This window comes from Rhinopithecus roxellana, chromosome 16, assembly GCF_007565055.1.
Source record: "Rhinopithecus roxellana isolate Shanxi Qingling chromosome 16, ASM756505v1, whole genome shotgun sequence".
Lineage (NCBI taxonomy): Eukaryota > Metazoa > Chordata > Mammalia > Primates > Cercopithecidae > Rhinopithecus > Rhinopithecus roxellana.
This window is the reverse complement of record NC_044564.1, coordinates 47,528,278-47,555,403: the sequence shown is the minus strand read 5'-3', so window position 1 is coordinate 47,555,403 and position 27,126 is coordinate 47,528,278. Positions and strand designations below refer to the sequence as shown.

The 27,126-nt window shown below is 36.7% G+C and overlaps 1 protein-coding gene across 6 annotated transcripts in view; it reads left to right on the top strand.

Annotated features, from left to right (window-relative positions):
* Positions 1–27,126, top strand: part of C16H9orf85 (chromosome 16 C9orf85 homolog) — a 74,463-nt gene that overhangs the window by 10,238 nt on the left and 37,099 nt on the right. For all 6 annotated transcript variants that reach the window (XR_004053998.1, XM_030919783.1, XM_030919781.1 and 3 more), the window contains exon 2: positions 25,906–26,012. Coding sequence is in view for 5 of the 6 variants with exons in the window: in XM_030919783.1 (XP_030775643.1) it covers positions 25,906–26,012 (107 nt within the window). In the remaining variant the exon portion in view is untranslated. The remainder of the gene's footprint in view (positions 1–25,905; positions 26,013–27,126) is intronic.

Sequence of the window (27,126 nt, the reverse complement as noted above, 5' to 3'; positions counted from 1 at the left end):
ACATTCCTTTTTTGACTTGTCTGATGTGTGCAAGGCACTGTCCATGAAGGCAATTAGCATTAGGATTCTTTAGTTGCTAACTTACACAGAAAGGGAATTTATTGGAAAGATACTGAGCTACTCTCTTGAAACTTACAAAAGGCATTTATTTGTTTTGGTTGGTTTTTTATTTTAATTTATTATTATTATTATTATTTTGAAACAGAGTCTTGCTCTGTCACCCAGGCTAGAGTGCAGTGGTGCGATCTTGGCTCACTGCAACCTCTGCCTTCCAGGTTCAAGCGATTCTCCTACCTGAGCCTCCCGAGTAGCTAGGATTACAGGTGCCTGCCACCACTCCTGGCTAATTTTGGTATTTTTAGTAGAGACAGGGTTTCACCATCTTGGCCAGGCTGGTCTCAAACTCCTGACCTAGTGATCCACCTGCCTCAGCCTCCCAAAGTGCTGGGATTACAGGCATGAGCCACTGTGCCTGGCTGGTTGGTGTTTTAATGTCCTAGATTCCCAGATCATTTATTATTACTTTTCCCTATTTGGTTTTGTACATACCCTAACCTGATGCAATCTTCCAGCCTTTCAGTGCTCCGTCCCCTAATGCTTCCACTTTACCTTCTACAATTTATAGTCTGTTGTCACGAAATGGAGACATAGAGTTGAATATAAAATGTCTTTTACTTTCTTGCCCTACCTGACTGTTCCTGGGAACGCTGTTTCCCTGTAATCCTCTTAAGTGATGATGTATTTTCACTCCACATCTTTACCACTCCTCTCCCATGTAGAACCCTTTCTCCCATTTGCTCTGTTTGTTTCTCCTTACTCAAAAACTGTAGCTCCTCTGAAATAAATGCTGTCAGACTACTACACCCTCCAGATCTGTACTAACCTCCTAGTTATACCTCTTCATTAGTACCTGGGCTTACTACCTTTCCACAGTTTCTATCATCATACTTAGTAATTGCTACATACACATGGATAATCTGTCTAATATCTGACATCTCAGCTTTTAGACTCCCCACTTCAGAAGTGTACCCTAAACCACAAATTTGCTCCTCACTGGTAACTGCTGTACTTAGAAAATTTTTAAAAGACTGGGCTGGGCGTCGTGGCTCACACCTGTAATCCCAGCACTTTGGGAGGCCGAGGCAGGTGGAGCACGAGGTCAGGAGTTTGAGACCAGCCTGGCCAACATAGTGAAACTCCGTCTCTACTGAAGATACAAAAGGTTAGCTGGACGTGGTGGTGCGTGCCTGTAGTCCCAGCTACTCGAGAGGCTGGGGTAGGAGAATCGCTTGAACCCGGGAGGTGGAGGTTGTAGTGAGCTGAGATCGTGCCACTGCACTCCAGCCTGGGCAACAGTGTGAGACTCCATCTCAAAAAAAAAAAAAAAAAAATACTGACCACCATCTATCTGGTTTCCATATCCCTCAGGTAATATTTATTATCCCCATTGGGTAGTCCTGTCCATTAACCTTCTACTTTTCACTGTTCATTCATGTTTTGATTTCCCTGCTTTTCTATTTTATTTTTATTTTTTTGAGACAGAGTCTCTCCCTGTTGCCAGGCAACTTCTGCCTCCTGGATTCAAGTGATTCTCCTGCCTCAGCCTCCCAAGTAGCTGGGATTACAGGCATGTGCCACCATCCCTGGCTAATTTTATATTTTTAGTAGAGACAGGGTTTCTCCATGTTGGTCAGGCTGGTCTTGAACTCCCGACCTCATGTGATCCGCCCACCTCGGCCTCCCAAAGTGCTGGGATTACAGGCGCGAGCCACAGCGCCCGGCCCTTCCCTGCTTTTCTAGTTTGGGGTCTATGTTTCATCAGTATAACTGCTTTTTGCATATACCCCTAGTCCGTCTTTCCCACTGTGGTACTCACCTGACAAAATCCTAACCCTACTTAGATTCAGCTTTTTATTAAACCGCCACCACATCTATCAAACTACCAATGTCTGTACCCATATATTCTATTTTACTATCACAGTAGATGAAATGAATGTCTATCCCTGACGCTAGTCGCTCTACAACACCCTGGAACCCATCTTCTCTTGCCTACCTAAGGATTTAAGGTCTAAATTTCCTTAGTTGTTCATGCTTTCTTGCATCCTCAATCTTTCCATCTCTAATGGGTTATTACAGTTTCTATTAAAACACTCCCTAGATAGAACAAACGTTAGCCTTTAAATCATGGCCTTTGGGGACAGATACAGGTACCTAGATGACCAGGTTCTTTTCAGAAATAGTATTAGTGGATGTGAAAAAGCATTCCAAAAGATCCTCTTAACTGTTTAAATACACAAAGCAACTTCAGATAATCCTTCTTTGGGCTGAAAGAAATCAGTGTGATTTGATTTTCTAACAGTGATTAATTTGGTCCCTGTAGGGTTTTTTGGCTTCTAAAAATATCAAGTGAACTTGGACTTTCCCATAGCTTTGGAGTTGATTTTCTCAACCTTAGTCCTAATTCTTTTCCAATTTATCTGCTTATTCATGAGGTAGAATGACATTTTTAGAACTTTATGGCAGACTTTTTTTTGATATTTTCTCAGATATATTTTTAGTTGGAAGAGTTGGAGTTACATTCTAAAAAGTTAATAACTCAAATTGTCCTTTTGTAACTAACTTATGTGATGCATATTCTGTTTTGCTTTTGTTTTTGCAGAGTCATATGTCATAAAGAAGTATTTCTTTTTGTAGTTGATGGAGTTACGTATATGTAATAATTTTCAAATGATGGTCCATCACTGGTAGCATTCCATTACAACTTTACACTAATCAGACCCAGTTTTGGAGGTCAGCTGATATTGTAGGCCATTCTCAGCATCATGGATATGAAATGCCAAGCTAAGCTAGGGATTATTTTAAATGCTTTGTTGTCCTGAGAATATTTATATAGGTAGCTTACACCAGGTGTCTGTCTTGTTTATTTTTAAATGACTCATGCCACTGAAGTCATCAATTTGAGTAATATATTTGACATCATGGTATATACTTATATATGTGAATGTTCAGTATACCATCATTAGTCTTTATCATAAGACATTATAGTAATAGGATGTCACGTTTCCCATAAACTTGAATGACATAATAATGCTAAATCTGGTTTTCAGTAAAACTAGAATAGTCATGTGCGGTAAGTTGTCATCTATTATTGATATAAAATAATATTGTGGTTACTTTTACATATGTAACACTGTTGCTTGAATTTAAACTCACCAATACAGAACAGATAGTTCTTTGACCCTCATATGATGATTCAATGTCAGCTAGTCCTTAGTATATTAAAAAAAATTCCTGGCTTACTGTGGTAGTTAATTCTAATTTTAATGTGTCTCTAGGGACACATTTATTAAGGTCTTTTTTTCACTGCCTAGTAAGAAAAGTCAAATTTAACTAAGGTATTTTTCTAATTCAAAATGGCTGACTGAACATATACTTAAAATTTTCCTTTTCCTGGCTGGACACGGTGGCTCAGACCTGTAATCCCAGCATTCTGGGAGACCAGAGCAGGTGGATCACTTGAGGTCAGAAGTTCAAGACCAGCCTGATCAACATGGTGAAACCCCATCGCTACTAAAAATACAAAATTAGCTGTGCATGTTGGTACACGCCTATAATCCCAGCTACTTGGGAGGCTAAGGCAGGAGTTTTCTTTTTCCCCAAATCTCAGTGAAAAGAAAAAGAAAGAAAGAAAAAAAAAAACGATGATACCAAAAAACTGAAAAAGGTTCTCTCGGCAGAAAGCAGCATTAAGGAGAGCAGGACAAAGACATGTCCCTTCTCTGAAGCTGGAGGAGACAGTGGACTCCCTTGTCCAATCAGACTGTCTTGGGAAAAAATATAAGGAGGCAAAATTCGAAGAAAAGGAACAAATACCTGAAGGAGACTGTTTTAATCAATCAGTGGCTTCTGATAAAGGCCAGATTATAAGAAATGAACAAGCTGTTTTTTTATATATCTGAATGTAGCGAACCTTGTAACATATACATTGAGCAGTTAAACAGAAACAAAAGTAAAATAAGTCCTACCTTTATTTTAAAAATTAAGGAAACTAAAGATATAAAGTAGAGAGGATTAGATTTATACAACTAAACAGTATATGAATTTGCAATATAATATGGGTGGAAGTTAAGGTTTTTTCAGTAAAGCTCTAGAATAATGCCAAGACAGTCAGAAGAACAACTTTCTAAAGTGGGGAAATGCCATGAAAGAGAAAGGTAGAGCAGTATACCTTATCCCTGTTGGTCTTAGAGCTTAACAAAGAAACCCTTGTGCTTAGAGGCAAAATGCTCCCTGTGTATACTAAAGCAGAGCCATAGCTGTTAATTTTTCATCTATCAACAGAGCCAGGGATTGTATAATTAATATCTGAATTCACTTCCAAAGCAATAGTGATTCCCAATTCTGCTTTAGTAATGCATTCTATAACTACAGCTCTTTAATCACTAGCAGTACTGTCCAACAGACCTTTCTGTGATAGAAATATGCCAGATAATTGCTATGCATTTTGGTAGCCAGTAACCACATGTCCCTATTGAGCACTTGAAATACAACCAACACAACTGGGGAATTTAATTTTATTTAATGTTAGTTTGCAAATGTGAATATTGGTTACCATATTGGATAATATAGATTTAGGCCCTCATTTATAAATACGAGCTAAGCAGACTAAACTTTTTAGGCAAATAGAAACCATGAAGCGCATGCTAGAAACCCTCCCATGCCCAGTTAAGAGAGGTAATCTAAGTCACAGAAGAATACTTTTAAAAATTGCAGTTGCAACCTCAAGTATCCTAAATTATATCCTTAATGATTCAAATAGCTTTCAAAGTCCAAAAACCAGCAAACACTGCTGTTGGAAAAGAAAAAAACAAGAATCCTATAACATTGCATAGAAACTACCACTGTGGTTGCAGAAATGCAAACATCTTAATAGGATGGCTGAATAGGACAAGGTTAAAGACTAAATTAGCGATTTGGGAGATCAAGCCAATGGGCTTGTCTAAAACCTAGTCAAAAAGGTCAAAGTGATAAAAATTATGAAATAAAATGTGATATTTGGAGGCTCAAGCTAAGAAAGCCACTCTGTCTAAAGGAAATACAGAAGCCAAGGTAGGTAAGAAAGAAATGATAAAAAGAAAAAAAAAAAAAAAAACTCCAAAGTTAAGGAAAATCTTAGGCCTTCAAGTAGAAGGGTTCTATCAAGTGCTTTCTAGGAATATTGTGGGAAAAAGATGTTACCTAGACATATCATGGTGAGGTTGGTAAACTCCAGTGGTACAGAGAAATTGCTACCAGCTTTCAGAGGGACAAAAGAGGTTAGCTATAAAGCAACTGTAAGTAGGCATCAGACTTCTCATCTATTATCATAAAAAGTAGGGCAAGTTCTACAAAATACTGTAACAGAGTATTTTGAATTTAGAATTTCTTACAGAGCTAAGCTATGGCTCACTCATATATCAGGACAAAAAATCATCCAGGCTGAAAGTTTGTCAAAAAAAAATATATATATATACATTTAGGGATGTACTCCAGAATATGAAAAGATGCAAGAGAAGAAACTAATGAACCAAGAACTTAGTAAAACTGGGTTAACATTAAAAATGATTGACAATATGGTGGTGAAATTTAATGCTGTTGTATAGAATTATACAAATAGAAGGGGTAAGTCTTTTAGAAGGAAAAAAATGTACTCATAGTTCCAGGTTTCACCCAAACCTAGGGATTAAAAATAAATGCAAGCTAACGAGCTTGTCTTGTTTGGGTGGCGGAGAAGCCATAAACAAGAAAAATCAGTATTGCTATCAAAATTTTAAAGTCTGAGTGCCTATCATTCTGGCCTTCGTAGTGTTAATAGTCTAGCTCGGAGATAAAACCAGTGTACAAGAAGCAATAGTAAGCAATCTAGTAATGTTACTAAGACCTTCTTATAATAAAAAACTTAAAATTAAAAATAGCTGATAAGTTCTTGAAGTAGATTTTTAGTTCGTTAGTAAAGTGATATTTGAACTGTAGTATTATTTATATAATATAGCATTAAAAACATGGGATTTCTCCTCTTTGTAAAAAACAGTTACCTGGATTACTTTATTGTCTATCCTTTATCAAGTTACATGCATTTCATGGCCAGGCACAGTGGCTCATACCTGTAATCTCAACACTTTGGGCGGCCAAGGTGGACAGATCACTTGAGGGTAGGAGTTCGAGACCAGCCTGGCCAACATGATGAAACTCCGACTCTAACTAAAAATACAAAAATTAGTAGAGCGTGGTGGTTGTGATCCTGTGATCCTATGATCACAGCTACTTGGGAGGCTGAGGCAGGACACTCGCTTGAACCCAGGAGGCAGAGGTTGTAGTGAATTGAGATTCTGCCACTGTACTCCAGCCTGGGCAACAGAGTGAGGACCTGTCTCAATAAATAAAAAAAAAAAAAAAAAAAAAAAAAAAAGCAGTGGCTTATGTGAATATCTGCAGGAGCCGTCAGTTAGCCCTGGCTCAATGCAGATTTTTCTAAAAGCCCACTTTGAGAAATCAGTTAGTTAATTTCTTATTTTAAACACCATTTTAACTCTAAGAATATATTGCTTCCTGTTCAGATTTATAGCATGCACTGTGAGGAAGGGACTATGCATTATGAATCTTCTGAATCTTTGAGATGCTTAGCATAGTGCGGAGCACATACTAGCTCGTATTTTTTTGGATTGTTCCTGGTCATGATACAGACTATGCTTAATTCTAACCTGTGACACATTTTACAGTTTAATATGTTGGAAGGAGTCCTAAACTTGGAGTCAGGGCTGCACCAGGAGTAGACTGTTCACATGGCTACTGAGTCACTCTTTATATAACCTTGGGTGAGTTATAACAACTCTCTTTAAGTTAGAATATCAATAAATAACAGTACTACTTATTTTCCTTAACCCAAGGATGATTTGAGAATAAAATGAAAAGAATTATAGGACAAACTCAGATACAGCAAAACTATAGAAATAAAATGTAGTATTTTGTTACAGGAATTTGCCTTCTTCATTGAGAATGTTTATTAATTTTATCCCTTAGATTTTTATATTCTTGTCATCAAAATCCTCTTCCTGCTGTTTCTTTATTTAAGAGGGTGAGAAAATACTCTCAACTGAAGTTAGGCAAGTCACATGTGAATACTGAGCATTAAAACAAATGAATCATGGTACAATCTAGTTTCTTCCTGATGTGAGTTGACTCCTGAATTCATTATTATCATAAATAGGTTATTCTTGTGACATATTAATATGACCAGAGCAAGGCAACTGTCTTTGAGGAAGTTAGTTAGTTTTAAGATGGTCATTGTCCTCTTATACCTGCCCCAAGTAAATGACTTATGAAGTAGATTTTTTAAAAGATAAAATCATTTGGTTTGTGGACATTACCAATGATTATGATTGAAAGACTTAACTCCATACATCCCTATTAGGAAATAAATCTCATTCTTCCTTTTTGTTTAATATATGTTAAACAATAGTCCATCAGTGGTTTGTCTCTTTTAAGATCACTAACTTGGGGCATACCATACTGGTTGGACAAGATCTCAGATGGTGACTAACTTTTAATGAGTGCTTATAAAAACATGTGTGTTGCCTCATGACACTACACAATTGCTGCTTTAGTGGTGCTTTTTGCATTCCAGTCGAATTGTACATAGGTTGGCCCATGTTGCTCACCATTTAGTTAGATCTTCATTGTTTAGATCTCAGTATATTGAAAATCTGGGAACAGCATCATAGAAAACTATATCTTCCTCTCTTGAAACATTGCTTAGCAAAAATTACGTGTTGTTCTCTAAATGAACTTTTCCAACTTTGAAATTTTGTGACTTTTAAATAATGTATAATACTCTAATGTTCCTAGCCAGCACGTTTGGCCCTATTTACAAAGCAGTTAATATACCAGTGTTAGAATAAGTCACAACACTATACCAATAAAAATGTGTGCTCTGCCAAGTAGTATATGTGTTTTCTTTTAATATTTAGAAGATCTGAAAAGCTATAGGAACACATGTTCCACTTGTAACTTAATAGCATGCCTTAAATTTAAAGATCTTTTTATGGATTCTGCCTCTGCTGCTTCTGATTAATTTTGTGACCTCAAGCAAATCTCTTAATTCTTTGAGCCTTGGGTTTCTCATCTGCAAAACGAGGATAATTATACCTACTCCTAGCCACAGGAATGTTGTAAAAATAGCAGGGAGAACTTTTATAAAGAATTAGACATGTGGTTTATAGATTTATGGTAGCAGTCTTTTGAATAAAAATTATTTAGTTTGCTATTATTTTTATAATAAAAACCAAAAGACTTATTTTATAATAAACTTTGTAGATAAATAATTTTTCCTTAAGAATGCTTTTGTCTAGACACCTGACCAAAGTACAGCCATGTTCCATGCACATAAAATCACTCAGACTTGAGTAAGCAAAAGAACATTGACCAGAAACATAAACAACCAAGCAGGGAGCTAAATGGTAAGGATACTAGAAAATCTGAGAAGATAGAAATTCATGCATATAGCTATATTTCCTTTAATTTTCATGTGGATATTCTCTGTTGGAAGATACTGTTCCAGGTTCTCTCTTCCCTGTTTTTCCCCAAAATACTTATTACTCTCCTGTTATTTATGATATACCACTTTCTGTATATGATGATGAAGGTATGGCCATGTGGACAGTAAAGACAGAAACAGGCCAGGTATGTTGGCTCACACCTGTAATCCCAACACTTTGGGAGGCTGAGGCGAGAGGATTGTTTGAGCCCCAGGGGTTGGAGGCCAGCCTGGGCAACATAGTGACATAGTGAGACTCTGTCTCTACCAAAAAAAGAAAAAACAAAAAAAAGCCAGGCATGGTGGCACATGCCTGTGGTCCCAGCTACTAGGGAGACTGAGGTGAGAGGATCGCTTGAGCCTGGGAGGTTGAGGCTACAGTGAGCCATGATCCCACCACTGCACTCTATCTGGGTGACAGAGCAAGACTCTGTCTCAAAAAAAAAAAAAAAGAAGACACAAACAAAGGTTGAGAATCACTGATCTAGAAATTACCTACATTTCTTAGCATGTTCCTAATTTTAGATTCACTAGCAAATTTGGTCTGACCTTTGAACTTATAACTAAGGCAGAGGTAAGACAATGGAAAGAGTGAGAAAGAAGGAATAGTCTCCCAGCCTTCATGGTGTTTAGATTTGGCTTAAATTTCAGGAATAAGAATAAAGGCCAGAAACTATTGATATAAACTTTATTCTTCTGACCATGGAGGAAGTCAATCCAGAAAACAGATGATTTCTATACAGTGTGGTACCCATGTCAACCCCTGTCTGAATTAAGGGACTTTAGTCATACAGAGTGAGAATCTGGGAAAAATTACGTCTGGGGGTGATGCCTTTTGATACATGATTTTGGAAAAGCTTCTTAAATGATAGCTCTTCTGGATTCCTGACTTATGCCTCTACCATATCTTTTCCTGTCAGTTCAGAGATTATTCTGGAGACTGTTTCTGCATATGCTAGACTAATGTATCAGATATCTGAAACAATCTCCAGAATGTTTGGTCTGTAAACACTGTATGTTTCAAAGCTTTCTTTAAGTCACTTGTTTGGAGCTCAAAATTAATCACCCCAAAGAATCAATGCTTTGAATGGTGAAACTAAAAATCAGTCTAAGATTTAGTTTCCAAAAGAGAGGCAGTATGGAATAGTGGGGCAAATGATTAAATTTAGAGTCAGAGGCATGGTCTTGAGCCCTGGTTGTAATATTTGGTAGATGTGGGATCTTGGACAGATTATTAAACCTGCCTGGATTTGTTTCTTCCTATATAAGATAGGAATAGTACTATTGATCCCTCAAGATAGTTGTAAGGAAATGATTTAATTAATTGTAAAAATTGATTTTTAAGCAGAAGGTACTATACACTTGTCAGTGATTTATTTTTTCTCAGCTACACTAACCAGTGTTGTTTAAACTATAAGAATCATAACTTTCTCAGGAAAAGTACATTATGTCCTTAATAGTATTCCCAGTAGCAGAGGTGAGGTAGGGAGCACATTCCTCTAGAAATGTCAGTTTGCTTTAGCTGCCTAGAGCAGTGGTTCTTAGACTTTGGTGTGCTTAAGGATCATCTGGAAAGCTTGTTTAAAATGCAAAATCCCAGGTGCCAGACATTCTTAATATATCTTAGGGTTGAGTCCAGGAATGATCATTCTTAACAAGCCTCATCTGTGATTCTGATGTATGTGCTCCTCAAATCATACTTGAACTATTCTAGTAATTGCCTTCTCCTGTATTTGTTGCTCAGATCTGATACTCCAGTCTACATGAGTAGCTTTCCAAGGAGCACACACACTCAGTTTGTACACGTAGGTCTACCTTACCTTGAGAAGTGGTCGGGGGAGGAAGAGATTATTTTCACAGAAGCTCATTCTGTCTGAACTCTTTCTTGGCATTAATCATACCTTGCTTGCTCTAGTGCACTCCCCATCCCTTAACCGTAGGTTGTCAAAGTGTTGTCTATACAGCAGAAACTCCTGAGTTATAAAACCACAATCTCAGAAGGTAGGGCCTAGAAATCTGATTTTTGATATACTCTTCAGTAGGGTCTTATAGACACTACCGATTGAGAACTGGCTTAACAGTTGCTCTTCTACAGAGTCATGACTTTGCCTCAGCTCTGTACTAGGCATTTTGTGTGTAACCATTTATTGAATCTAGATCATTCCATCTTTATGAGATAATCTACGATAATAAAAAACAAAACAAACAAAAAAGCAAACCCTGGGGAAAGGAGAGAATCTGACGTCCAGAGTTACTATGTTATTTGATTCAAATGTTCGGTTTTCAAGAAAAAAAATCATAAGGCATAAAAGAAACGGAAAATATGGCTCATTCAAAGGAAAAAAGTAAATCAACAGAAACTGCCCCTGAAAAAGAACTGATGGTGGATCTATTAAAGACTTTGAAACAGCTGTCCAAAAGATACTCAAAGAACTAAAGAAAGATGTGGAGAGAGTCAAGAAAATGATATATGAATAAAATGTAAATATCAATAAAGAAAAATCCTAAAAAGAAATTCTGGAGCTGAAAGTAGAGTAACTAAACTGAAAAATTTACTAGAGGGATTCAAAGGCACTTTTCAGCAGGCAGAAGAAAGTATTCGTATACTTGAAGATAGGAAAATGGAAACTGTCAAGTGTGAGAAACATAAAAGAGAAGATTGGAAAAAAGTGAACAGAGTCTAAAGAATTTGTGGGATACTGTTAAGTGGACCAACTTACATATTGTGGGGATTCCAGGAGGAGAAGAGAGAAAGTGGCAGAATATTTGAAGAAATAATGTCTGAAAACTTCCCAAACTTGATGAAAAACGTGAATATAAACATCCAAGAAGCTCAAAGAACTCCAAGTTAGGTGAATTTAGAGACCCACATTGAGATACATTATAATCAAACTGTTGAAAACCAAAGACAAAGAATTTTGAAGGCAGCAAGAAAGAAGTGACTCATCATTTACAATAATCTCCTGTTATCTACAGGAGTAAATGTTCTAGCTTTTTCCTGCTTCACAATTTTACAGATAGATTTGTTCTTACCATGGATCTTAGCAACCTCATACAAAATTTGTTTTTTCTAAGTTGAGAACTTTCACCTTTTCACTTAAAGGAACCACTCTACAGCTTCTCTTTGGCATATCTGAATCGCTAGACTGCTCTTGGGCTTTGGGGCCATGTTACGTGTAGTAGTAACTTAACACATAGCCAAGGAAGTTATATTCAGGAGATATTTTGTCCCCTGTAGAAACTAACGATAACATCATAACATATGTCTTTGAGTTGCTTTTCAGAAACTTGGACTCACACTAGATGGATGTGCTGGCACATAGACCTCAGATAAGGGGGAGCTGAGAACTAAACTCTAACTGCTATTGGTTGTTCTAATTTTCTTTCTGAGGAACCTTCAGAAGGTCATGCCCATAAGCCAGAGCTGACTTTTTTTTTCTGATCCCAAATTTTTAGACAAAGTTTCACTTCCTTAACCAATCACCAACCAGAAAATGTTTGAATCCACCTATGACCTGTGTGCTCCCACTTCAAGATGTACCTCCTTTTTAGGTCAAGCCAATGTATAGTCTCCATGTATTGATTTATGACTTTGCTTTTCACCCGCCTTTAAAAACCATTACCTGGACTGGGCACGGTGGCTCATGCCTGTAATCCCAGCACTTTGAGGGGCAAAGGTGGGCAGATCACCTGAGGTCAGGAGTTTGAGACAGGCCTGGCCAACACAATGAAAGCCTGTCTCTATTAAAGATACAAAAATTAGACGGGTGTTGTGGCGGGCACCTGTAATCCCAGCTGCTCAGGAGGCTGAGGCATGAGAATCACTTGAACTGCACTCCAGCCTGGGCAGCAGAGCATGACACTGTCTCAAACAAAACAAACACTGTCTCAAAACAAACAAACAAACAAAAACCCTTACCTGTAAGCCATCTGGGAATTCAAGCACGAGCTGCCCTGTTCTCTTTGATTGACACCTTGCAATAAATGTCTCACTTTCTCTTTCTGCTGTCAGTATTTGGCTTTGCTGAAATTTTAAACACGTTTTTCCATCAAAAGACACCAACCAAGTAGAAAGACAACTCATAGAGTGGGAGAAAATGTGTGCAAACCATATATCTGATAAGGGATTAATAGCCAGAATATATGGTCGAGGACGATGGCTCACATCTGTAATCCCAGCACTTTGGGAGGCCGAGGCAGGTGGATCACTTGAGCCCAGGAGTTTGAGACCAACCTGGGCAATGCGGCAAAACCCTGTCTCTACTAAAAAATACAAAAGTTAGCCAGGTGTGGTGCCGTGTGCCTGTAGTCCCAGCTACCCAGGAGACTGAGGTAGGAGGATTGCTTGAGCCTGGGAGGCAGAGTATGCAGTGAGCCAAGATGGTGCCATTGCACTCCAGCCTGGGCAACAGAGCAAGACCCTGTCTCAGGAAAAAAAAAAAAAGCCAGAATATATAATGCTATAACTATTACTCAACAACAAAAGAAACAGCCCAATTCAAAAATGGGCAGAGGACCTAAGCAGACATTTCTCCAAAGATATACAAATGGTCAATAAGCACACAAAAGCATGCTTGTCACTAATCATTGGGGAACTACAGATGAAAACTACAAGCTACCACTGCATACTCATTAGGATGACTATTATTTAAAAACAAACAAACAGAAAGTAACATGTTGTGAAGCTGTGGCAAAATTTGAACCTTTGTTCGTTAATCTTCGTGGGAATATGAAATGGTACAGCTGCTCTGGATAACAGCATGGTGGCTCCTCAGAGACTTAAAATCAAAATCATTATATGATCCTGCAATTTCACTTCTCGGTATATGCCCGAAAGAATTGAAAGCAGGGTCTTAGAGATATTTGTACATCCATGTTCATAGCAGCATTATTTACAATAACTAAAACCTAGAAGCAACTGAAGTATCCATCTAGGGAAGAGTAGATAAGCAAAATATGTTATATACATACAATGTAATATTAGCCTTAAAAAGGAAGGAAATTCGGACTTATTCTGTAGCATCAAGGACATTATGCTAAGTGAAATAAGCCAGTCACAAAAAGACAAATGTTAGCCAGGCGCAGTGGCTCACACCTATAATCCTATACTTTGGGATACTGAGACAAGAGGATCACTTGAGGCCAGCAGTTTGAGATCAGCCAGGGCAACACAGCGAGACCCTACCCCCTCCCCCCAAAAAAGACAAATACTCTATAATTCCACTTACATGAGATACTTAAAGTGATAAAATTATAGAGACAGAAAATGACATGATCGTTGCCAGGGGCTAGGAAGAAGGGAAAATGAGAGTTATGTCTTTCAGATTTGGAATATGAAAAAGAGTTCTAGACATGGATGGTGGTGATGGTTGTACAATATGAATGTTTTTAATACCACTGAACTATACACATAAAAATCGTTCAGGTGGTAAATTTTATGCTTTGTGTATTTACCAGTGGAAAAACATGGAAACAAAATAACTCTTGACTGTTTGGTCTCACTCTCTCTGTCTTTACTCTGTAACCCATCTTCTGTGTGAGAGGCCACTTCAGTAATACAGATTATATAAGGAAGTAAAGAGATACAAAGGTGAAAGGAGAGGAAGAAGTAAAAAAAGTGACCTAAGATTTTTTTATCTAAAGATTTTTACAGATGAGGTTTGGGACACAGGAGGAACAGATTGTATTGCTAATTGGGTGACTGCCATTTAGTCTTTGAATTTGAGGTGTCTCAAGGATTTCCGTGAGGAGAAAAATGGGTATCTTGCCTGCAATCTGAGACATCAGAACTTCCAGAGAGACATGAGTTAGCACTAGGGACATAGTTTTGGATGTAGTCTTCGTTGAGCTCATTGCTGAGGCTATAGTTACGCATTGAGTTGACCTGGAGAAAATAGTGTGAAAAGAAGGGACTGAACAGGGTTGAGAGAGAAAGTTGATGACTAAAAGAAGGAGATGTATTGGCAAAAGATCTTGAGAAGGAGCAAATGGGATTGAAAGTACTACTCTACTTGTAGAGAGAGCCTTTTTTTCAGGAAAGACATATTATTTCTAGATAAAACCATTGGCATTCAAAATTTTGAGGAAGGAAAGGTGTGCTTCCCATATTACTGCTGCAACAATATAGCTATTTGTTTCCATTTGCATGAGTTTTTCTTGGGTTATTATTTACTACGAGCGTCTCATAGTTAATAATGAAGATAGTTCAAAGGTAATTTAAAAACATTGCACTGTAGGTCCTTTCTTAAAAATATTTTCTAATGTTCATAACACATCTTCCTGAATTGGAATGGAATGGAGAAAATTAAAAATCTTCATACTAGAGTCTTTGTTCAAGCTTTTTTTTTTTTTTCTTTTTTGGAGACAGGGTCTTACTCTGTCACCAGTGGTATGATCACAGTTTACTGCAGCCTTGACTTCCCTGGCTCAAGCAGTCCTCCCACCTCAGCTTCCACAGTAGCTGGGACCACAGGTGTGCACCACCTTGCCTGGCTAATTTTCTTTTTTTTTGTAGAAACAGGATCTCCCTGTGTTGCCCAGGCTCGTCTCAAAGTCCTGGACTCAAGTGATCCTCCCATCTCAGCTTCCCAAAGTGTTGGGATTATAGCCCTGAGCCACCTTACCCGGCCTGTTGAAACTTTCAAAGTTGTGATAGATTTATCAGTGCAGTGTTTGTTAGAATGCTTCGCAAATATTTATTTGTTAAAATACAATGCCAACCTATTTTAATTTCCTTAAAAGTAAGTGAAAAAAATATACATGGGAAAATAAAGTTGCTTAAATAGATTTTCTCAACTGCCAGAAAAAGGTACTGCCACAGCATGTTTCTGCCTGTAGGTAGGTGTGGCTCCACTTTGTGTATGCATTAGGTTTGTCAGTGAAAATCTAGGTAGTTTGCTTGGTTGCTGAAATAAATCAGTGGTTAGTTTGTACACAGACCCTGTCTGCATAATTGCAACTGACAATAGCTTTACCCACTTATTGAAAGAATAGTTTTCTGTTTGGGATGATTAGAACTCATTTTATATTCAGTCTTTGGATAAAAATGTGATTGTTCATTTTTGTAGATGTCATTTGTTAAAGATTCTAGCAGTAACAAGCAAAATGGGAGAAGGGAAATAAATATTATTTCTTGACTAGAAAAAGATAATTGTGAGTATATTGGACAAGAGGATCATTTTGAGTATTTCTAGTATATACTTTCACTTCTCAGTTTGTTATTGGTGTTTTAAAAACTTGTGATGATTTTAGAGTGAATGGGAGCAAGATGGACTAAACTTCAGAGAATATTATTTTAGCTCACAGTGCAGATCTGTATCACCTATACTGTAGATATCTTTTAATTACATTTTTATAGATAAAAAATCAAATATTAGTTACTGAAATATTGACATATGTATGCATATCAGGATTTTTAGGGTAATAAATTTGCTCAACTTGGACTTAAGTTTTTATGAAGAATTCTTATAAATGTTGATTACTCTCTAATTAGTTATGTGGAACAAATGTAATTTCCTAAAAAGAAGAAAAAGAAGTAATCTAGTAATAACTTTGATTTTATATTTTTCCTTAAATGACAATAAAACCAATTTTACTACCAGAACTCATTTCAAAAGTATTTCTGGGCTATTTGTATGACTAGCTCATTTTGTGAAATAATAAAATACATAAAAATAGTAATGCTCAGTAACTTGTCCAAATAAGGTATTTTTGAGGATAGTACACATTCAAATTATTACTTTGTATCACATTTTAAAAGGAATTATAGGTTTGAAAGTTTTCATATAGTAGAAGTGTTCTGTCTATAGGAAATGTAGTAAGTTGATTATAGCAAGAATTTTAATTCCTTTTTCAAAAAGGAAACTGTCAGTGTCTTCTATTCTTTTAAAAAATCTTTTTTTTTCTTTCTTTCTTTTTTTGAGACGGAGTCCCGCTCTGTCCCCCAGGCTGGAGTACAGTGGCCGGATCTCAGCTCACTGCAAGCTCCGCCTCCCGGGTTCACGCCATTCTCCTGCCTCAGCCTCCCGGAGTAGCTGGGACTACAGGCGCCCGCTACCTCGCCCGGCTAGTTTTTGTACTTTTTAGTAGAGACGGGGTTTCACCATGTTAGCCAGGATGGTCTCAATCTCCTGACCTCGTGATCCGCCCGTCTCGGCCTCCCAAAGTGCTGGGATTTCAGGCTTGAGCCACCGCGCCCGGCCTCTTTTAAAAAATCTTAACTGCCAGGATAAAAAAGCAAAGCAAGTTTTTACAGACAGTAGTAGGAAACATTTGCCTCACTATCCAAATAATTATGTGTACTCATTCTAAGTTTGGTCGTTTTTTAAAACCACAAGTCAGTTGAGTTGAGTAATAATGCACAAATTTGAGACTTGTTGTATACTTTGTTATAATACCAACAATGTTTACAAAACAAAATCATTTTGTAATGATTTCTGTATTGGTACATTGGCAATTAAAACAAGAACATGAACTATTTTTTTCTCTTATTCTTATCCATACATGTAAACTATTATTAGAGAAGCTTAATAAAGGAGTAGTATGCACTTGACCAAAGAAAGGGACATTTATTTTTTACTACGAGATTTTGCATCTAATAAAATTCCTGTTATTTTCTTACAATGTTGTTGATATGGGACCAGAACTTGTTATGTATAAATATAATGGGATGAGAATTTACATGGTTATAAGAAGTTTTCTGATATTTATAGCCCAATATATTTAAAATACATATATTCAGAAATTGGAAACATTTAAACTGTCAAATAATAGATAATAGGTTAAGTAAATGATAATATTACTCTGAGAGACTATAATACAGTCAATAAAGACATACTTTGAAAGTATATATATTATGGTAAAATGAATAATAAGTTATAAAACAGCACATGTGGACAAAATGTGAACTTATGTAAATATATACTTGAAGTGCTGCAAAGTTTAGAATATCTGAGTGATAGGACTTGTCTTTATTCTTTATCTGTATTTTTATAAAATTTCTATATTTTGAATATATGTAAAGATTCATATTGTTTTAACTATAAAATTGATCTGTAGAGGTATTTTTCATCTATAAAAGTAATAAAGTCTAGTAAAAAATAATATATATACAATACTATATTATTGTATGATTTTCTTATGTGTGATTTTCTTATTATTGCATGACTTTCTTCTCTTGTGTTTTTCTAAGATATATAAATTCTCCAGCACCTGAGAACCAAAACAGACAAAACCAAAACCAAAAACATTGGGGAAAAAACTCCAAATTACTATAGAGTACGATTCCTCATGCATATATATTCCAAAATCATTAACCAAATACTAGCATATGGAACTCATCAATATATAAAAAGAACAATATATTACAAATGACTGGGATTTATCTAATAAGGAATGGAATGTTCATGGACTGAAAAATTGAATGTTAAGATGTCAGTTCTTCCCAAGATTGATTTACAGTTTCAGTGTAATCCTAATCAAAATCATAGCTGGGTTTTTTGTTGTTGTTGAAATCAACAAACAGATTCTAAAATTTATATAGAAAAGCAGAGGAATTAGAATAGCCAACAATTTTGGAAACAAAAAAAGTTGGAAGAATTGAAGTACTGTTTTCAAGACTTACCATAAAGCTACAGGAATCAATACAGGGTAGTATTGGTGAAAGACTAGACACATAGATTAATGTGACAGGATCTGAATCCAGAAGGAGACCTACACATACTTAATTTTTGAGAAGGGTACAAAGGCATTTCAATGGTGCTGGAACAATTGTACATCTGTATATAATTTTAAAAGAATCTCTACTTGGATTCTGCACTATGCACACCAAAAATTAACTCAAAATAGATTATAGACTGAATATAAAACATAAAATTATTGAACTTGCAGAAGAAAACAGATTAAGTTTTTTTATTCAAGAGTCAAAAGGTATGATTCATGAAAGAAAAAAATTGATAAATTGTTCTTTTTTGAAATTAAAAAGATCTGCTCTTAGGAAAAACTATTAAGATAATGGAAATGAAAGCATGGATTGGGAGAATATATTTGCAAAGCATACATCTGATAAAGGACTGTTAATCCAGAATATGTTAATATATAGAACTCTCACATCTCAAAAATAAGAAAATGAGTGATCCAATTTAAAAAAAAAAAAAAAGAGGCAAAAGATTTGAATAGACACTTAACCAAAGAAAATACAAGGTGGGGCCAGGCACAGTGGTTTATGCCTGTAATCCTGACTACATGGCAGGCTTAAATGGGAGGATCACTTGAGCCCGGGAATTTGAGGTTGCAGTGAGCTATGATCATGCCACTGCACTCAAGCCTGGGCAACAGAGTGATATTTTTGTCTCTTAAAGAAACAAACAACACGCGATGGCAAGTAAACACATCAAAAGATGTTCAACATTATTAGTTATTAGAGAAATGGAAATTGAAATCATAATGAGATAACACTACATACCTATTTGAATGACTAAAGTAAAAAATAAAATTTCAAGTCCAGGAAATAATGTAGAAAAACTGTATTTTCATATATGGCTGGTGTGAATGCAAAATGGTACAGCAACATTGAAAAACTAATAGTTTCTCATAAAATTAAGCATTCCATTATACAACCCAACTATATCATTCCAAGTAATTAATCTAAGATAAGTAATATGTCCACACAAAAACTTGTATGCAAATATTTATTAGCACTCCAAACTAGAAACAACTCCAACTGTCCTTTAATTGGTGAATTGAATAAACATTATGGTAATTTATACAATGGAATACTATTCACCAGTAAAAAGGAATGAGCTCCTCAAATGGCTATATACTTAACCATTTCATTTACATGACATGCTGGAAAAGGCAACACTGCAGGAGCAGATTTGAAATCATTATTACCTGGGAGGTAGTAGAAAGGATTGACAACCAAGGGGAATTAGATAACTTTTTGGAGTGATGGAAGTATTGGAAGTTTGGTTGTCAGATTCATTAGAACTGTGTACTTAAAATGGGTGAATTTTTTGGTATGTATGTACTTCTCAAAACTGATGTAAGCTGACAATCTTTTTTAAAAAATTAATGTAGAAAGAATAGAATTCGAGTTAGCATTCTTCATCGCTTAGTAAAATGGATGATTCAGGCAAAGATCATGAGTGGATGCTAAAACCATGAGGGAAAGTGTTACTGTGGTACAGTACATTAACATGGCCTCCATAGATTATTGTAGTTGTTATAATTGGAAGAGATCTGGGTCACCACCTTAAGCAAGTTATCAAATTCAGCATTGCTGACAAGGCGAGAACTAGACAGTATGTGCCTCCTGGCTTGGAGTAATACGAAGTACACAACAGTAGCAGCATCACCTATGAATTATTCTGATCCAAAAAATATTTAAACTGGATGTAATTAAGTCTGTAAACCTAACTTCCACTTTATTTATTTATTTATTTATTTATTTATTTATTTATTTATTTATTTATTTTTGAGACGGAGTCTCGCTCTGTCGCTCAGGCTGGTGTGCAGCGGCCGGGTCTCAGCTCACTGCAGGCTCCGCCTCCCGGGTTTACGCCATTCTCCTGCCTCAGCCTCCTGAGTAGCTGGGGCTACAGGCGCCCGCCACCTCGCCTGGCTAGTTTTTTGTATTTTTTATTAGTAGAGACGGGGTTTCTCCGTGTTAGCCAGGATGGTCTCGATCTCCTGACCTCGTGGTCCGCCCGTCTCGGCCTCCCAAAGTGCTGGGATTACAGGCTTGAGCCACCACGCCCGGCCCTAACTTCCACTTTATAGGAAATAAAACAATGAGTTAAATTATAGCATGAGAAAATGGACAAATCCAGAATGTAGGATATTCTCTAAAATGACTTGCTTGTTACTTTCAAAAATATTCATGTAATAGGGGATAAAACATAAATAGCTGAAAAGAGAGATAACAGATAAACAGTACTTGAATACTGATTGATCCTGATTTGGTGAGGAAAAAACAGCTCTGAAAGCTGTTTTGGAGCAGTTGAAATTTCAATATAGACTGACTACATTCAGTGACATTAAGGAGTTATTTTTCATTTTTCTTAGGTGTGGTAACAGTATTGTGGTTAAGTGCGAGAAAGTCTTTATTGCTAGGATATGATGAGTATTAAATTAAGAGTGAAGTGTCTTGATGTCCATAAGTTATTTTACCTGTACCTATACACACAAAAAGCAAAAAGGTAATATGTTAATAGTTGTCTCTGGGAGTGTGTATATGGTATGCATTAGTATTATTGTTTTCACTGTTTTCTGCAAGTTTGACATTTCTCCTAATAAAAGGGATTGCTTTTAGAGCTAAGTTGAGAGAAATAGTGTTTATTGAAGATGGCCTTATGATATGCAGTGCATTCCTGTAGATCCCATGACTATCAGGGATCTGTACCTACATTGTCCACCTAAGAATAACTTTATTACACTCTGTTTTGGCATTGTAACACTGGCCTACATTGAGAACCAGGATAGAAAACAGTTCTGTGAAATGCTTTGTGTTGTAAGGACGTTTTTGAGAGCATCGCTTACTGTATCACATGGTGTGGGAAAGATGAAACTTTGCATTTCAGTAACAAGAATAGTTGTGCTGCTTCTGAGAAACTGGATTTTTGGCATGCTACAGGCAATGAGTTACGTTTTACTGGGTGCTAAAAAGCTCAGACTTCATTTGTGGCCCATCTCTAACAAGTGCACTTTCCAGCTGCACTCCTGACTGCTTTGTAATTTCCCTTCTGCCCTTACTTTTCTCTCATTCTGATTCCCTCATCTATTTTTTGGTTGTGTTTTATAAGATACTTTATATCCAACAATGTTCTAGCCGTATTTAAAGGAATTTAAATAATGTAGTTTATGATTTGAAACTCACAGCCTAAAGCCAGGTGCTGTGGCTCACACCTGTAATCCAAGCACTTTGGGAGGCCAAGGTGGGAAGGTGGGCAGATCACTTGAGGTCAGAAGTTCGAGACCAGCCTGGCCAACATGGGGAAACCCTGTTTCTACTAAAAATACAAAAATTAGCTGGGCGTGTTGGTGTGTGCCTGTTATCCTAGCTACTTAGGAGGCTTAGGTAGGAGAATCACTTGAACCCGGGAGACAGAGGTTGCAGTGAGCCAAGATCATGCCACTGCACTCTAACCTGGGCAACAGAGTGAGACTCTGACTCGAAAGAAAGAAAGAAAGAAAGAAAGAGAGAAAGAGAGAAAGAGAGAGAGAGAGAGAGAGAGAGACAGAGGGAGGGAGGGAGGGAGGAAGGAAGGAACTCACAGCCTAAAAGTCAGATTTTCACGTTATTGTTATTAGTCACATGAGTTTTTGCCCGCAAATCCAGGGATCTTTTATCCTCTAGCCAAATGTAGTATAAGGGACTATTTCTAGCAAATTTCAAAGTACATACTTTTAAATATGATTAAATAAGACATAAAAGTTTCTATTTCTGGAGTAACAGTGTAGCAGTAGTAGCATAAAATACCTTATTTTAGAGGAAAAATACTGCAGGGAAAAGAACAAAGCCAGTTTATGGAAATAGATTTTTAGCATTGGAATTGGCATTGGAATTTTTCTTTGAGAATTTCACTTTTTTAATTATGTTTTTGTTTTTTTGTTTTCAATTAAAAGGAATAAATAGGCCTTTGTTTTACCTTTGGAAATTCCGAAAGAATTATGTACAAAAAAAACCTAAGGAAAATTATTTTAGTTGCTTTTGAATGGTATTCAAATTTCTTTTCACCTACCATAGTATCTTCCTTCTGTTAAATGATACTTTATATTTTATAAAATATTTTTCAGCATCAGCATATTGGTACAGATATAATATTTGCAATTTGCTCCTGCTACCTTCTTAGGAGTTGAATTCCTTTCTCGCCCAGCTTCTTTTTTTTTTTCTTTTTCTTTTTTTTGAGATGGAGTTTCACTCTTATTGCCCAGGCTGCAGTGCAATGGCACGATCTCAGTTCACTGCAACCTCCAAATCCCAGGTTCACAAGATTCTCCTGCCTCAGCCTCCCAAGTAGATGGGATTACAGGCATGCGCCACCACCCCTGCTAATTTTGTATTTTTAGTAGAGACAGGGTTTCTCCATGTTGGTCAGGTTGCTCTTGAACTCCCGACCTCAGGTCATCTGCCTGCCTTGGCCTCCCAAAGTGCTGGGATTACACGTGTGAGCCAACGCACCCGGCCCTTTCTCACCCAATTTCTGTATGGCATTACTGTGTTAAAGATGTATTGTTTGACAACAAATAGAATGCTGAAAGCAGCAATAACAACGCTTACTCTAAAATATATGTTGTATGGGCCAGGTGCAGTGGCTCACGCCTATAATCCCAGCACTTTGGGAGGCCAAGGCAAGCGGATCAGTTGAGGCCAGAAGTTTGAGACCAGCCTGGCTAAAGGGCAAAACCCCATCTCTACTAAAAATGCAAAAATTAGCTGGCATGCTGGTGCACGCCTGTAATCCCAGCTACTCAGGAGGCTGAGACAAGAGGATTGCTTGAACCCAGGAGGTGGAGGTTGCAGTGAGCTGAGATCGCCTCACTGCACACCAGTCTGGGCAACAGAGCAAGACTCTGTCTCAAAAAAAAAAAGTTGTAGGAATGATGGCTAACACGTTTTTAAGACATTATGTATATATTAAGTAGGCATGCTTTTTGATGTTCCTTAAGTTTATTCTAACTTTGAAAAGTATTCATTTGATGAGTAAGGGTTTCTTCTTTCACTGTTTCCTAAGTTCAGTGGACTGTTCCACTGAAGATTTGTTTTTTCTTCAAAAATCTGGAAAGTACCTTGTTGAACAAACTAAATGACCTTTATAAGCTTTTGTATTTATAAAACGTTTGATTTTATATTTGGACAGACTTCAATTTTAACCTTAATTACCTATGATCTTCTACCATGAGGAATATACTAAAAGTAATTGCCAAAATAGGGTTAATTGTAAATATAAAGGTGAATAAGGTAAGATTGTCATTTCCTTTCCCCCAGGCAGAAGGATTCCTAAAACTAGGATTAACTTTCTTTGCTCTCATCTCTGGAATTCACTTCTATTTTGGCAAAGTATGGTAAAACAGGTATACACTTTTCTTTCTTCTGTGCCTATTTTTAAGTGAAAAATACTATTGTTTCTCTTTCTTACTCTCATTAATTTCTTAACACATAAAAATCAAGTTTAATTTGATAGTAGTGCCTGTTAGTCATGTGAACCCTGCACAGCATATCTGTTTATACTGCTTCACACATCACTCACAGGACAAGTTCCCACAAAGACTTGTTTTGTTCTACTGTTGATCCACCCTAAAGAAACCAGTTTCCAAACTGTGCACAGCTTTGTAAATCAAGATGAACTGGTCAGAAATTGGATACAGAAACAAACAAGGAACCAAAGAATGCTTCCTAGTTAACAAGCAGAATATGTTATATGTAATAAAATTGCAGGTAATGAAATGTTCTGTGTTCTAAGAATATTCCAATTAGAAAGTATAATATCACATTCATATTGAAGTCATCGTTCAAAGTCAATCACTTAAGGAAATATAAGTAATGCTTAGTAAGATGTTCTAGACAACAGAGTAGACAAATGATGCATGTGAACTTTGATTCTGCGTTTCTTAGCTAGCTTTGTCCATGATAACTATTAGTAAGTACAAAGGTTGAGAGGATGAAGAGTTTGGTGTGTAGGTACAGATTCCCTTCCTTCTGGCAACAGTTAGGGGCCCAGAGTAAGGACGGAATATAGTAGCATGCGGACCTGGGACTCTCCATCTATGTCCAGAAGGAAAGAACGCACCCATACACAATTCTTAAGTAACAGAATGTATTTCTCATGACAAAGTTAAACAATATATTCACACTTCCTGATGGTGAAGATTCCTTGAAGAAAGAGAAAAATTAAATAAAATGAAATCTATTCACAGCTTAATTTATGGTTTTTCACAATATTCCTGAAATATTTTCTCATTGAATAAATGTTTTATCAAATATTTTATCATCTTGTTTAGAACTTTCAAGCATATCAAGCGCTATTCAAAAATTGTTTCTTTCAGATCATCTGATCTAAACATTGTGCTTTTAACTTAATATCTAATAGCCTCCCAAAGACTCTGCATACTTGGGATGTATTTCTTTCTCCCCCTGAGAAATTTAAAAAGAAAACAAAAGAAGCAAAGAAAATTTTAAATGTCTTCTGTTCATTATTCCAACAATAGGCAAAGACCAAGCTTCCACAGCCAAAGCAAACTAGAGAATTCTGAGTACTCAGTGAAAATATATAGTCTGTGTCCTGAATCAAATGAGTATGTTACAAAAGTATAAAACTATTAGAGAAGATACATGACACATTTAAATTTTTCCTATCATCCTTCTTTCCCAACACATTTTGAAAAGAAAATTATAATAAAAAACTTTAACTTATAAAGCCCTTTCTCTACCACAGATATTCACATACGAATACCTATTTTTTAAGTTTGAAGAAACCAAGTTAGTAGGGGGAGCTTTTCTAAAACTTTTTTAACATGAGAATTCAAAAGGATAAAATTGAAAAATGAAATGCCTTTTTGCTTCCAGCTGCTTCTCCCTGGCACCCCTTCCTCAAATTTCAGTCTCTGTTCTCTTCAACAAACTGTCAATTCAGGACAGCCCAATTTCTCAGTTTAATTCCAACTCACCAGGAGGATTTGAATTGTTGAAATGATAGTCTTCAAATATGAGCAAGCTTTTCTTTTTTATTATTATGTTTGTATTGAAATATAACTTACATACTATGTAATACACATATCTTAACTGTGCAGTTTGAGTTTTGACACATGTATACATCAGAATCAATGGGAAAGTTAAAAATTTTCTAGATGAGGGCCGGGCCCAGTGACTCATGCCTGTAATCCGAGCACTTTGTGAGGCCGAGACGGGTGTATCATTTGAGCTCAGGAGTTCAAAACCACCCTGGGCAACATGGTGAAAGCCTGTCTCTACCAAAATACAAAAAAATTAGCTGGGCATGGTGGCGCGTGCCTGTAATCCTAGCTACTCAGGAGGCTGAGGCAGGAGAATCGCTTGAGCCCCGGGAGGTGGAGGTTGCAGTGAGCCAAAATTGTGCCACTGCATTTCAGCCTGGGCGACAGAGTGAGACTGTCTCAAAAAAAAAAAAAGAACCATTGCCTTTGTAAAAAAAAAAAATAACAAATTGAGTAATATACATAAAAATACATATCATAAATTGTTATGCAGATTAAGGTTCAGTTATATTTTAAAACTTAACATCTCATATACTCTTGTGGGATTTACAATGCTGGCTCACATGTGAAATTCTCAATTTGTCTTTCTGTTTGTTTTTAAGAAAATTAATGCAAAACGTCATGATGGAGTATGTCAGCACTGTAAAGAAGTTCTTGAGTGGCGTGTAAAATACAGCAAATACAAACCATTAACAAAACCTAAAAAATGGTGAGTTAAGATTCTTCATTACCTTACTTCGTTGTATGTGTATCATAGTTTATTGTTTCATTTCCTGATTTTGAAAATTGTGTCCAAATGTTAAAGTAAATACAGAAAAAATTCCATTCTCCCCTGTAGAATTTCATCTTGTGTGCAGAATCTTGGTTTGTGAAGGCAGACAGATTTAAAAAGTAAATTCATTTCCTGCCCCATTCTTTCATAAATATGCATCATTTTTATAGAACTTTATTCATGAAAGGTGGGTTAGGGCTGAGAAGAGAGTATTTGTTTTCTACAATTCTGTCTCCCACTGATAAGGTAATACTATGCACCATAGATTATCAGTTCTTAAAACAGATCAGACCTTTAGACCTTTTAATTCAACTCATGAAGATTACAGAAATGGCTGAGGTTAAATATTATAAGTGAATCACTAGATTGATAACTTCTAATATTATTTATTTGGGAATAGAGGTCTAAATGAAAAGACAGAGGTCTAAATGAAAAGATAGTAGATTTTGTTTCTGATCCTTCCATCCCTAACTCCTTTATTTTTTCTTCTTCTTTTTCTTTTTTGAGATGGAGTTTTGCTCTTGTCACCCAGGCTGGACTGCACTGGTGTAATTTCAGCTCACTGCAACCTCCGCCTCCCGGGTTTAAGCGATTCCCCTGCCTCAGCCTCATGAGTAGCTGGCATTACAGGCGCCCGCCACCACGCCTGGCTAATTTTTTTGTATTTTTAGTAGAGGCGGGGATTTCGCCATGTTGGCCAGGCTGGCCTCAAACTCCTGACCTCAGGTGATCCACCCGCCTAGGCCTCCCAAAGTGCTGGGATTATAGGCATGAGCCACCACGCCCGGCCTTAACTCTTGTGTAATTCAGCCTTCCGTACATCCTCTACAGCTCCCTGACATCCTTCAGGTCAGCTGTGTAAGGACAATATTGGAGAGTAATTGCTGCATGAAAGAGCAAAGTGATTATCTTAAATAAAAATTAGTATTGTTCCTTTTACATTATAAGATTTAATTTGGTAATCTGCATAGTAGCTATTTGGACTATGTTTGCTCACTGTTGCCGTATTTTTCTGACTATTCAATAGTTGCATCTTCTTTGAATGCATTCC